The sequence below is a fragment of the Geotrypetes seraphini genome, chromosome 7, assembly GCF_902459505.1.
Source record: "Geotrypetes seraphini chromosome 7, aGeoSer1.1, whole genome shotgun sequence".
Lineage (NCBI taxonomy): Eukaryota > Metazoa > Chordata > Amphibia > Gymnophiona > Dermophiidae > Geotrypetes > Geotrypetes seraphini.
This window is the reverse complement of record NC_047090.1, coordinates 104009196-104023670: the sequence shown is the minus strand read 5'-3', so window position 1 is coordinate 104023670 and position 14475 is coordinate 104009196. Positions and strand designations below refer to the sequence as shown.

The window sequence follows — 14475 nt, the reverse complement described above, 5'->3', positions numbered from 1 at the left end:
TAGCGTTTTTAGCGCATGCACCGGATTAGCGCGCGCTATAGTGCGTGTTAGCTGAAAAACTACTGCCTGCTCAAGAGGAGGCGGTAGCGGCTAGCGCGCACGGCATTTTAGCGCACGCTATTCTGCGCGTTAAGGCCCTAATGCGCCTTCGTAAAAGGAGCCCAATGTTTTGGAAAAGAGCTCAATTGCCAGAGGACCTCATAGAGACTAATCATCCAAATAGCACACGACATTTATGCACGAATTCTATAAAGATCAACCACATTTAGGCACAGTCCTAAGATGTAAACACAACTTAATTGGACAATGAGCCAATTCCTCGTAACAGCAATAACTGAGCACTATCAATTATTGATGTTAATTGGCACCAACTGGGATTTGCATATGCTACTCCATAACACTGCGTGTCCAAATCCCATAGCGTGTAACCACGAATGAATGAATGAATGAGGGTGTAGCCATGGAAGGGACAAAAGTGGGTCAGGGGCATTCAGAAAATTTGCATGCAGTGTTATAGGATACCGGAGATAAGGGCCAGGAATTACACTTGGTTTCAGCAGATGTAAGTCCTGGAGCTCAAATTTGGGTGCAGATTTCCATGCTACAAGCTATTCTCTCTAAAAAAAAAAAAAAATGCTCAATCCGTAGTGCCCTTTATAGAAGAGGTTTTTTCCTGCATCAAATTTATGTGAGTAAATGGAAAGTGATGCATGTAGGAAAGAAAACCCCACACTATAGCTACATGATGCAAGGTTCCACAATGGGAGTCAACACCCCGAGAAAGGATCTAGGTGTAATTGTTGATGATATGTTGAAACCTTCCCCTCAGTGTGCAGCAGCAGCAGCAAAGAAGGCAAACAGAATGTTAGGAATTATCAAGAAAGGAATGGAGAATAAAACTGGGAATATTATAATACCTTTTTATCGCTCCATGCATAATGTGAAGGCATTGCAATTGGTGTAAAATGTGACTGCACATTTGGTGATGGGGTACAGAAAACAGTGCCTATTCCCCCTGTATTAAAGCAGCTTCATTGGTTACTGGAGGCATATCAGATTCAACACAAAGTTTTGTCTATTATTCATTAAACATTGTACCATTGTACATTGCACCATTGTGTTTAAAGAATTGTTGAACATTAAGATTAGAGCAAATACATGGTCATCTACAATTGCTGTAGCTGGAGTGTAGCTATGGGCTCCTTCATCTTGTTTAGTATGACAGTGCAGTGCCAGATGGAAGTTTAAGAGAATGTTGAAAACTCAACTCTTTGTAAGCGCATTTGTTTTGCCTGCTTGTATGTTATAAGATCTGGGGCAGGCCTTGAGGGTAATGACATGTGTATTTTGATTGTTGCATTTGGTTAGGCTGATTATTAGCTTTGATATGTTTATTTTATTACATGTGTTTATTGTGAACCGCCTAGGTATTTAGGCAGTGTATAAATTTTTTAAATAAATATTGTGTGAAATTCTGGTCATTGCATTCCAAAAAAGATATAACGGAATTTGAAAAGGTACAGAGGAGGGAGATGAAAATGATAAAGGAGATGGGACGAGTTGCCTATGAGGAAAGGCTAAACATCGACATGAGTCATACCTAACATTTTTGGGCAATTAAGCATCCTAAAGTTCAACCTTCTATTAAAATTTCCAGTTGTTCAATCTTTCTTGTAATAAATTTCTGATCTTTAATAACTGCTGAAACAGAGAGTCTTTAAGATTAGTTTCAGTATGTACTTGCTTGATTTTCTCAGAACTATCTTCTGAACTTTTTCAACTGTTTGAAAAACAATATCTTGAGTGGCCAGATCTTGAGCAGTTTTTCTAATGGTCACATCAAGCTTCATAATAGCTTGCAAAAGAGTCTCCATAGTGGCCACCTTTGGGGGAATTATATTTCCAAATTTCCCAGTTTTCTTCTCTTCCTTCATCAGAGAATGAACTCCACCAACACCAGGCTCAAGCTTAGCGACTTCTGATATGGCTGAGCTCTCTGTCCGATTTCTCGATTCTGCCATGCAAGGTGATGGGTTAACCACGGGGATTGGGGATAAGGATATATCATGCCTCTGAAGGTCAGGTGCTCCTCCATCCATCCATTCTGCAGGTTCCTGACTGGAGACTAACGGCAAAGTGTTCCAGAGCTTGCTGGATCAGTAGCTGTAGGGGTGATGATGCCTAAATGAAAACAGGATTATCCTGTTTTCGATGTATGAACATTAGCATTAAAGTACCATATTCATGCTCGTTTACTAATGCAAGATACACTGCTCAATACAGGGAGTGTGAAGGATGCTATTTCCTGTACAGAAATCAAGTACGCTCAATGCACACCATCAAAGACAGATTTAGAACTCTCTTCAAACAGAGGAACAAGATGTTCCACCCAGAACTAAAGGAGCTCACTTTTGAAACATGGATATCCATATTATTGTGGTTCATAGACAAACATGGATCCGAAAAAAACACTCTGGCAGAGTAGGGGGGAAGCAGGGGGAAATGGGTAGGGCTCAGGCATGCCCAGTGGGGCCTGGGCACTGCATGTGCTCAGAGAAAGAAAAAATCTCTCTGAGCTATTGGAGAACTTATCCGCAAATTGGGAGCTGTTGGGACAACACCCATATGTGGCTGACTCATCCTGCTTGTCCTAGGAGAAACATATTTGAATTTAAGGAAGTTTAGGATAAGTAGGTTGGATCTCTAAGAGAGAGGAGGGGATAGTAGGCGGCATGGTTAGAAAGACTAGATAGGCCAGATGTTCTTTATCTGCCTTCATTTTTGAAAGCTCACTAGAAGTGGGCTGAGGGGACCACACCCTTAGGAGGAAGTAGAGGGAGCCTTTGAGGCTGTGGCTAAGTCTGTGGTCTGTAAGTTTAACATTCAACACCCTATACTGTTTTTTAACAATAACTTTGAATAATTAAGAGCTGTACTAAATACAGTGGTTTTATTTTCTCAAACGCCTTATTAACAAGCAAACAAGAACAACAAAAAACTATTACACAGGGGATATTATGATTTTGTCAATCAGAGAAAAGCCTTCTAGTAAGCAAAATTTACATAAAGTGAAAGAACGGTCCAGATGAGTACAGGCTTCTGATTGTGCTAAAATACTGAAACGTCTAAAGGAGTAAAGACATGGAAACAAAAGCATTTATTCTGGTCCACCCCTTCGAATTGCTTACTCTTTTGGGTGCGGTGCTCATAACAGTCCTGTGATTTTTCTGGCAGGCCTGGGACGGTTAACAGTGCCTGACAAGCTGCATCACTCTGTCCCCGTGACTACAGATTAATCTCAGTTCAGGTGACCTGGACATAATGCATCACTTCATTTTCCTTCACCACATCTCCTGTCAGTCCCACCTTTGGGGGGGGAGGGAGTAGGTTGGGATGCATGCACGAGCACAGATCTCCGACCTCACCCTTTCCTTTATGCCTTGCTAAAGTGTAAATCCTTCTCCTCTTAGAGGCTGTGCAACAAGGGCAACCGTGCTCCTCCCTTGCCCAGGGGGAGGACTGTGAAACATACTGACAGGCAAGCTGACAGAGGAGCAAAGCTCACTCCACTTCCTGGACGTCTCGTACCTCAGTAGCAGGAGCTCACACGACCCACAGTGCAACATGCCCAAGTGTCCCAAATGCCAGAAAGAAGTATACTTTGGTAAGGCTCACATCTTTCTTTACCTTTACTTTCAGAAATGGTACTAATAGCATAGAGATATTTTTTTTAAAAAAAAGAGCTGTATTTTTTTTCTCTGAGTCATGTATAATTGACAAAAGCACCCAAGTTGTGCTGTATGCAGCTACTGAATCTTTTTTTTTTTTTTTTTAATCTTTATTCATTTTTAAACTCAGAATAAGTGTAATATAAAATACATATATTTTATACTTTAACATCTCTTAGGGGTCCTTTCATCAAGCCACACTAGCAGGGTTAGCGTGTTGGACATTTTATCACACGCTAACCCCCATGGCTGGCTAAAAAACTAACGCCTGCTCAATGCAGGCGTTAGCGGCTAGCGCAGCAGACGGTTTAGCGCGCGGTATTACGCTCGTTAAACCCCTACCGCAGCTTGATAAAAGGACCCCTTAATATATCTCCTAATTCTAACTCTATAGTTTGTATACTGAATCTTTTCAGGTATGAGTGAATTCACTTGTAGAAATGATTAGAAAAACTGAAAGGAACTTTGTACTGCAAAGTAGAGAATGGCGTGGGGACAAATTTTTCCCCGTCCCCGCGGGAACTCATTTTCCCGTCCGTCCCGGCGAGTGCTTTTCCTGTTCCCTGCCTCATTCCTGCAAGCTCTCAAACACTTTAAAAATCATAAGTGTGGGATTGTGCAGTTAAGGCAGAGCTTACAGGAATGGGGAAGGGACAGAGACAGCGTGAAAACTCGAGGGGAGGGATGGGGAAAAATTTGTCCCGGTTGTCATTCTCTACTCACTGAGCATATCTGCCGTCTTCACGGTTTTTTTGGGTAGTGCTGTCAGGTTCAACAGCTCAGGCAGAATCACAAGTTCTGTAGATAATAACATCACACTAAAAACACTTTTAGTTAAGAATCTGGACTGCATAAAATCATTACAGGGCCACTTAGGTTTTGTAAGCAACTTGGCTTTGTAGAGTAAAATTGACCCAGATTCGTTTGGCAAAAAGGCAGTCATTAGTAGGGTATTGCTCACATTTATCTGAGATCTGCAGAGGAGGCAATGGAGGGAGTCAGGTTCTGGGATGATCACAGCTGAATGTTTTCCATGCGTGCAGTGTCTGGAATGGCAAGTCAGAATATGTGCAGGTTATGACTGTATCTAACTGGGTGGGGCAGGGCTGTAAGAAATCTTGCAGTCTTCCTTCAGCCGCAGTTACTAATTGCACAGTAACAGTTTCCTGCTCCAGTAGTTGGCCACCTGAACAGTGAGGATTTTCTGATGTTTTAGAAACAGAAATATTTATTTTGCTCAAACTACTTACTTGCCTAAGTTTTTTTGGAGTGCTCCAGTACTTATTGTACTCCCTTCTCTTTTTTTTTCCTGTTGTTCATATATCATGAATATTTGTTAAATAAAATTGCATTTTTTTAATTGTAATTGGTTACAGTTTTCTTTTGTGTATATGTGCTTGCCTAGGTGTTTTGTTTCTATTATCTGGAGTTTTCCCCAACTTTATTGCCTCTTTTTTCATCCAACCATTGTAGTGAAGCTTAGTTCTGTGCTTGAGAGGTATGGCGTTCAGCCCAGACAGCCAATTTTGGGCAGGCCTGAGCCCAATGTGAGTGAGCCTCTCTCTTTCCCTCCCTTCCCCCCAGCCTGTGCAGCCTCTCTCCTTCCCTCCCTTCCTTTTTCCCCAGCCCATGCAGCATCTCTTTCTCTCCCTTCCCACCCCATGCAGCATCTCTCTTTCCCTCCCTTCTCATTCCCCCAGCCTATACAGGATTTCTCTTTCCTTCCTTCCCATCCCCCCCAGCTCATGCAGCATTTGTTTCCCTTCAGGTCACGACAACAGTTCTTGTATGCTGCCGGTGGATGACCCAGAAGCCTTCCTTCTGACACAAAGTGCAAACACATTAGATGGAAGGTTACCAGGTTAGCCACAAGCAGCTTGTAGGAACTGCTGCAGGCAGCTTGTGACTGCTTGGTGGGTAGGCCTGAGACCAAATTGGGTGGGCCAGGCCCGTCCCTAGCATGCAGTCTCTACTAGAGCCAAAACAGATATTTTCTTACCAAAAAGATGGTGCTGATGGTGCTGTTGGTGCTGTTGGGTGAAGCTGGTTCTATTCTCATCTCCAACTAGCTTGCAAAGTAGAAGCTGATCTGATAGACTCACAATCATTGGAAGGGCTGGTTATAAGTACAGTAGATAGCATGGGTGGGCATACAAGATAGGCTATATGGTAGGTATTCAATCTCAGTCCTCAAGGTTGCAACCCAGTGGGGTTTTCAGGATTTCTACAACAAATATGCATAACATCTATTTGCATACAATGGAGGCAGTATATGCAAATAGATCGCATGTGTATTCATTATGGAAATCCTGAAAACCTAATCAGGTTGTGGACTTGAGGATCGAGATTTAATACCCCTGCCACATGGTCTTTCTCTGCCGTCATTTTCTCTGTTTCCATGTTTCTATTGTTTTTAAGTATTTTCACCTGCGTTTATGCTATGTTCATGCCTTGTGTTTAGCAAAGTGGATCCCTACTTGATTGTTTCCAGAAGGATTGACTTACTTAGTGGGTCTAGTTAAGCAGAAGGAAAACTCTTATCATTTCCTATCAGAAAATAAGGTAACAATCAGAAAACGTGAATGTCAATGATTTTATTGAACTGGCAACTAAGGGGTTAAATCGTGTTTGCCATTTCAGCCATTAACCGGAGAGTGCCGCTGAACATTAGCATTGTCTGCCATGGCACTTTTGGGTTAGGGCTGGGGATGTCTGAGGACAAAGTCAGGACAGATTTGAAAATTATTTAGGCACCGCAGATATTCAGGGCTCCTTTTACGAAGGTGCGTCAGGGCCTTAATGCACGGAATAGCGCGCGCGCTAGCTTCTACCGCCTCCTCTTGAGCAGGCAGTAGTTTTTCGGCTAGCGCGCACTACAGTGCACGCTAATCCGGTGCGTGCGCTAAAAACGCTAGCGCACCTTCGTAAAAGGAGCCCTCAGTGATGTACTTGGTTAGCTAACTGGGCATAGTTGGCAGGCGCTGCTTTTCTTACTGTGCCCAAAGGGAGATGTCTAGGTATTGGCACTGAATATATCGGCCATACCAGGTAACATCCATTCACTGCCAATACCTGGGTTATTTGGGCCAAATTCAGCTCGCAGCAGTCAGCCCCTTAATTTATTTTTCTTTTTGCCAGCATTATTGCTTTAAACTAAAGTGTAATAGGTAGAACCCCCTCGACTTCCATTAATAATATACATCTAGAAATGAATTAACTTCTTGAGCTAAAGGGGTAGGGAACTCCGGTCCTCGAGAGCCGTATTCCAGTCGGGTTTTCAGGATTTCCCTAATGAATATGCATTGAAAGCAGTGCATGCAAATAGATCTCATGCATATTCATTGGGGAAATCCTAAAAACCTGACTGGAATACGGCTCTCGAGGACTAGAGTTACCTACACCTGACTTCTAAACCATTAGATCAGGGGTCTCCAAAGTCCCTCCTTGAAGGCCGAATCCAGTCAGGTTTTCAGAATTTCCCCAATGAATATGCATTGAAAGCAGTGCATGCAAATAGATCTCATGCATATTCATTGGGGAAGTCCTGAAAACCCGACTGAAATACGGCTCTCGAGGACCAGAGTTCCCTACCCCTGACTGCTAAACCATTAGATCAGGGGTCTCCAAAGTCCCTCCTTGAAGGCCGAATCCAGTCAGGTTTTCAGAATTTCCCCAATGAATATGCATTGAAAGCAGTGCATGCAAATAGATCTCATGCATATTCATTGGGGAAGTCCTGAAAACCCGACTGAAATACGGCTCTCGAGGACCAGAGTTCCCTACCCCTGACTGCTAAACCATTAGATCAGGGGTCTCCAAAGTCCCTCCTTGAAGGCCGAATGCAGTCGGGTTTTCAGGATTTCCCCAATGAATATGCATTGAAAGCAGTGCATGCAAATAGATCTCATGCATATTCATTGGGGAAATCCTGAAAACCCGACTGGAATACGGCTCTCGAGGACCGGTGTTCCCTACCCCTGACTGCTAAACCATTAGATCAGGGGTCAAAGTCCCTCCTTGAAGGCCGAATCCAGTCGGGTTTTCAGGATTTCCCCAATGAATATGCATTGAAAGCAGTGCATGCAAATAGATCTCATGCATATTCATTGGGGAAATCCTGAAAACCCAACTGGAATACAGCTCTCGAGGACCAGAGTTCCCTACCCCTGACTGCTAAACCATTAGATCAGGGGTCTCCAAAGTCCCTCCTTGAGGGACGAATCCAGTCGGGTTTTCAGGATTTCCCCAATGAATATGCATTGAGAGCAGTGCATGCACATAGATCTCATGCATTCTCAGCATCTTTCTATACAGTTAGCGACTAAAAAAAATCAGTTCCCGTAAGGATGACACTTCCATAAAACACCTCCAAAATTAGGCACACTTTATAGAATCATGTGTGGTCCCCATCCAAGTGACTATCATTTAGGTGTACCCATTTAGGCCAATGAAAACCAGACTTAAATACCTGCGCCTAATTTGTATGCAGATCAGGCGTATTCCATAAGAGCATCTAATTTTTAGGAATGCTCAGTACCCGCCCATGCTCCTCCCCCTGGTCACGCCCCCTTTTGAGATCAGCGCTCTAGAATTTTTACACACCACTTTATAAATGCGCTTAGAAAGTTGTGCACATAACTTCTAATTAGTGCCAATTATTATTTATAAATTGCCAATTATCGGTGCTAATCGGCTTGTCACACCGATGCGTAAATAAAGAGATTCATATTTTCTGTGGCCTTCAGAGACATCATATGTTCACAAGAAAATATGAAGAGATCACATGTTTTAAAATGCCTCAGATATACTTTGAGGTGTCCACGTAATGCTGCTTGACTTTAGTTCCCTCCAAAATATTTCAGTTAATAAATGTATCTGTCTCTTAACATCATTTGGTTCTCTGAGTGTGGTGCAGTGGTTAATGCAACAGCTTCAGCCCCCTGAGATTGTGAGTTCAAACCCACACTGTTCCTTATGACCCTAGACAAGTCACTTAATCCCCCCATTGGCCCAGGTACATTATATAGATTGTGAATCCACAGGGACAGACAGGGAAAAATGCTTGAGTACCTGAATAAATTTATATAATCCCTTCTGAGCTCCCCTGGGAGAACAGTATAGGAAATTGAATAAATAAAGTTGAGGGGATGAGGAAGAGAAACTGTTGATGCCACATCCTTGATTTATATGAGAATTCAGTTATGTCACCATAATGTAGCACTCTCAGCAAATCAAATTCACAGTAGCTTTACCCTAAGCAAATATTTGATCTTTAACTCAAACAGTACTATTAGTTTGTCTCTGTTCTTAATTGTTTGAGTTTTGGCCTGCAAGGTGTGGACTTGCTTAAGAGGATTGATCGTGTAATAGACTGCATACAAAGTCCACTAGTACATACATAAGTTTATGCCTTTTGGTTTTCAGATATTCTACTGGAAAGTTGTAAGACAAAAAAAGTAAATTGCATTATGGGATAAGATGCCAGCTAGGGATGCAGAGAGGAAAAAAAAATTTGGGTTCACTTTGAGTTTGTTTGGCCTTTCTTATCAGTTTTCAGGCATTTTTTAGTTCATTTCACACACATTTCAGCATATTTTATCTTTCATTAATTCTACACAATTTGAGTTTTAGCTTTTGTCAATTTAGGACAGACTAAATCTAAGGTATGCTAACAAACTAACCCCCTCTTCTATTAAACTGCGTTAGCAGTTTGTAGCTCAGAGTTGCGCTGCTCCCGACGACGCTCATAGAAACTCTATGAGCGTCGGGAGCAGCGCAGGCCATTCAGCGCGGCTCTCTGCGCTACAAACTGCTAACGCAGTTTAATTGAAGAGGGGTAAAGGTGCACTTATGAATGCACATCTCTAAAACACAGCAAAATATGTGTTGTGAAGATGGAAGAATTTAGCCTTTTAAAACCTATGCATCTTTTTGAAATTGTTGCCAAGTGTTCTGTACTAAACGCTTTTTCCAGACAACATAAAAATTATGTACGTTAAGCAGCTTTGCCAAAGGTTTAGGTTTCTTCCAAGAATCAACTGAATGGAATTATCAAAAAAGCAACAACACGTTACTGTTGAATTACAAAGTAGAGAATGACAAATTTGTTCCTATCCACGTAGGAACTCAATTTTCCAGTCCCCGTGAGTTTTATTGCACTCCCTGTCCCATTCCTGTAAGTTCTGCCTTAACTGCACAAGTCTCGAACACTTATGATTTTAAAGTGTTTGAGGCTTGTGCAGATGAGGACATAGCTTAGGCATTGGTGGAATGAGGCATTATGACATCACAATCTGAGCTCTAGAATGTTGCTACTTGTGATTTTAAAGTGTTTGAGGCTTGTGCAGATGAGGACATAGCTTAGGCATTGGTGGAATGAGGCATTATGACATCACAATCTGAGCTCTAGAATGTTGCTACTTGTGATTTTAAAGTGTTTGAGGCTTGTGCAGATGAGGACATAGCTTAGGCATTGGTGGAATGAGGCATTATGACATCACAATCTGAGCTCTAGAATGTTGCTACTTGTGATTTTAAAGTGTTTGAGGCTTGTGCAGATGAGGACAGAGCTTAGGCATTGGTGGAAAGAGGCATTATGACATCACAATCTGAGCTCTAGAATGTTGCTACTTGTGATTTTAAAGTGTTTGAGGCTTGTGCAGATGAGGACATAGCTTAGGCATTGGTGGAATGAGGCATTATGACATCACAATCTGAGCTCTAGAATGTTGCTACTTGTGATTTTAAAGTGTTTGAGGCTTGTGCAGATGAGGACATAGCTTAGGCATTGGTGGAATGAGGCATTATGACATCACAATCTGAGCTCTAGAATGTTGCTACTTGTGATTTTAAAGTGTTTGAGGCTTGTGCAGATGAGGACAGAGCTTAGGCATTGGTGGAAAGAGGCATTATGACATCACAATCTGAGCTCTAGAATGTTGCTACTTATGATTTTAAAGTGTTTGAGGCTTGTGCAGATGAGGACATAGCTTAGGCATTGGTGGAATGAGGCATTATGACATCACAATCTGAGCTCTAGAATGTTGCTACTTGTGATTTTAAAGTGTTTGAGGCTTGTGCAGATGAGGACATAGCTTAGGCATTGGTGGAATGAGGCATTATGACATCACAATCTGAGCTCTAGAATGTTGCTACTTGTGATTTTAAAGTGTTTGAGGCTTGTGCAGATGAGGACAGAGCTTAGGCATTGGTGGAAAGAGGCATTATGACATCACAATCTGAGCTCTAGAATGTTGCTACTTGTGATTTTAAAGTGTTTGAGGCTTGTGCAGATGAGGACAGAGCTTAGGCATTGGTGGAAAGAGGCATTATGACATCACGATCTGAGCTCTAGCATGTTGCTACTTATGATTTTAAAGTGTTTGAAGCTTGTGCAGATGAGAACAGAGCTTTCAGGAATCAGGCAGGGACAGGAAAAGAACTTGCAGGGACAGGACAGGAAAATGAGTTCCTGCGGGGATGGGGAAAATTTGTCCCCAGGTCATTCTCTATTACAAAGTAACCAATTAGTAGTAAGTGATGCTCCTGCATGTGCAAAAGAAAATAAAGTTTTACCATACAGAATAGTGTACAATAAATAGTGCAATACCTACTCGGCAGTCTTAAACTTGTTGGGTAAAAGTTTTTTTTGTAGCATTTGTATTAGGAACAACTGGATACAACAAGAGGCTGGGATATCTTTTATTGTTCCAACAGAAGAAAATTGAAGTTAACATGATTGTTTCCATACAATACATAATGCTCAGAATTTAGGATGTTGGTTGGTTGGGCTGAGAACTTTTCAACACCCTTTTGTAGGCTTTTTTTATTTTTTTTTTCTGAATCTGAAGACAAACCTATGAAACTGATGCAGAGTACCTATACAGTACTGTATATTTAGTGGTAGACACGCACACAACATTTTGTGACCTTTGCTCTCCTTCCATCAACCCCGGACACTTTCTATTTCATACTTCCACCCCCACATACTTTCTTCCTCAGGAAGCCTCTCTTTCTTTCTAAGGCACTTTCCATGTCCCTGCTCTTAAGTCTTTTTGTTCCCTTCCCAATCCATCAACACTTTGGGGCGGATGCTCAAAAGTACCACCAGGTTTGCATACTCAAATGGTTTCAGGACAAATGCAGAAACCATTACCAGACTATATTTAAAAGCTCTTTGACTTTTCACGACTGCAACAAACATTTGGTATTGCAAAGTCTCAAATATATAAGTGGTTGCAGTTGAAGCAGGCCATTCAGAAAGGGTTCTCTGATTGGTGAAACTTGAAAACTCAGTATAGCTTGCCGAGCCTGTGCTTCCAGACAGATTTGCTGGGGCATCAGGCGGCCAAGTGGTATAAATTAATATCTGAATTTTTGAATAAAAAACCAAAAACTAGCCTAAAAGATATTTGGAACATTGAGACAAAGCAGTAAATTTCTGCTGCTCAATGGCCACGGATTTGGACTTGGAGGATGAGATGTACAGTGTCAGCGTCTATGAGACAAACATGTTTTTTTTTTGTTGTTGTTGCATAGGAGTTTTTGGACCCCTGTTAGTTTACAAAAATCAGATAGTTCTAAGTCAAATAGATGCTGGCACTGTCATCTCGATATAGGGACATTGGATCATCTGCTCTTCTTTTTGTCCCTTGAGACTTAAATTTTGGCGATCCATTTGGGGGTCAAATAAATAGAATACTGAAAGTTCCATTGCCATTGACGTACGACGTAGTGCTGTTTAGTACGTTATTGAGGACCAAGAGTCTAATAACTCCATATAATAATAGACTACTCATTATGACGGGAGTTACCATACAGCTTATTTTGAAAAATTGGAAAACTTGAGATAGGTTAAATTATAGTTTTGGGTGGGAATCCTTGTGCCAAACTTATAAATTTGAACATATGAGTGCAATACAATTGGGACATTATAAGAAATTCAAGGAGGTTTGGGACCCATTGACAAAATTTTGTAAAGATTGATTATTGGTTTTAGCCCTTTGATTATACACGTCCAGGATGGGTGGGTGGGCACTTAATTCATTTTTAAATTGTCATTTGTATTACTCTTGATTGTTTTTATGCTGTATGAAAGGGTGGGTGGGTGGGTGGGTGAAAGGGTGGATGGGGAAGGAATATGTACTTATTATATTAATTGATGGAATTAAGTGCTGTTTATTTTGTAAAATGTTTGATAAATTGTTGCACTTGATGTTGGTTATTAAAATGAATAAAGATTTATAAAAGCAGTCATTAATTACCCTGCAGCTATATGCCAAAGGGAACCCCCCTCCCATTTTCCTATATGCATTTAACCTGGAAAACGTTTTGCCAGGATGGGAGCAGTGTAGAAGGGTTTGTTGAAAAGGGTTTCAAGATCATTACAATTTGGCCGCTAAGATTTAATGTTAAGAAATGCAAGGTCATGCATTTGGACTGCAAAAACCTGAGGGAACAGTACAGTTTAGGGGGTGAAGAGCTTTTGTGCATGAAAGAGGAGCAGGACTTGGGTGTGATAGTATGTAAGTTGGCCAAACAGGTTGAAAAGGTGATGGTGAAAGGTAGAAAGATGTTTGGGCGCATAGGGAGATGAATAGCCATTAGGAAAAAGGAGGTTTTGATGTCCCTGTATGACTGGTGAGTCCTCATTTGTGTACAGTTCTAGACACCACATCTTCAAAAAGATATAAACAGGATGGAGTCAGTCCAGAGGAAGGCTACTGAAATGGTCAATTGTCTACATCAGTGTTCTTCAACCACCGGTCCATGGACCAGTGCCGGTCCACAGAAATGTCCTGCCGGTCCACAGGGCCAGCACGTGCATCAGGCCCAAAACAGTGTTCTTCAACCGCCGGTCCACGGTGCGATCGATGCGGCGTTATCTTCGAGCCAGCTCCCTCTTCCTAACTGATTCAGTGCACAAAGCCACGGGCAGCGGCTCCTCCTGGCATCCTGCGCCTGAACCGGAAGCCTTCTCTCTGACGTTGCAACGTCAGAGGGAAGGCTTCCAGATGAGGCGCGGGACGTGCAAGGTGCAATTAGTACTATTATGGGGGCAGGGTCTGGGGTGGAGATTGGGTAGAGATGGGCAGGGTCCGGCCCACGACTTAACCCAGTGTTCTTCAACCGCCGGTCCACGGACCGATGTCGGTCCACAGAATAATTCTTTTATTTCTGTCGGTCCATAGGTGTAAAAAGATTGAAAAACACTGATCTACGTCATAAGGCGTATGGGGACAGACTTAAAGACCTCAATATGTTTACTTTGGAGAAGAGGGGACATATGATAGACATTTAAACCTGTAACCTGTTCTGAGCTTTTTGGGGACAACGGGATAGAAATTGAAATAAATAAATAAATATAATATCTATGTGGCATTAATGCACATAAGGCGAGTCTCTTTGAACTGAAAGGAAACTCCAGAGTGAGAGGGCATGGGATAAGAACATAAGAACATAAGCAGTGCCTCTGCCGGGTCAGACCACAGGTCCTTCCCGCCCAGCAGTCCGCCCCCGCAGCGGCCCAACAGAATCACCAGAAGGGGCCCCCTTGCCCCCTAGGTTTCTCATCGAAGTCCTATCTTCCCATCAAAGTCCTAACCCTCCGGCCTTGCACCTGCACGACCTGGTGAGCTGTCTATACTTATGCAACACCCCAGCACCTCCCTCAGTACCCTCAGTACCCCACGATCCCCTTGTCCCTCAGGAATCCGTCCAATACCTGTTTGAATCCCTGTACTGTACT

General features: G+C 42.3%; 1 protein-coding gene across 1 annotated transcript in view; it reads left to right on the top strand.

Moving 5' to 3' along the window:
* The first annotated feature begins 3384 nt into the window (after positions 1 to 3384).
* The window catches only part of CRIP1 (cysteine rich protein 1), a 42839-nt gene continuing 31748 nt past the window's right edge, over positions 3385 to 14475 (top strand). Inside the window, exon 1 of the mRNA XM_033952259.1 lies at positions 3385 to 3664. Within this exon, the coding sequence (XP_033808150.1) occupies positions 3625 to 3664 (40 nt within the window). The 5' untranslated portion in view covers positions 3385 to 3624. The remainder of the gene's footprint in view (positions 3665 to 14475) is intronic.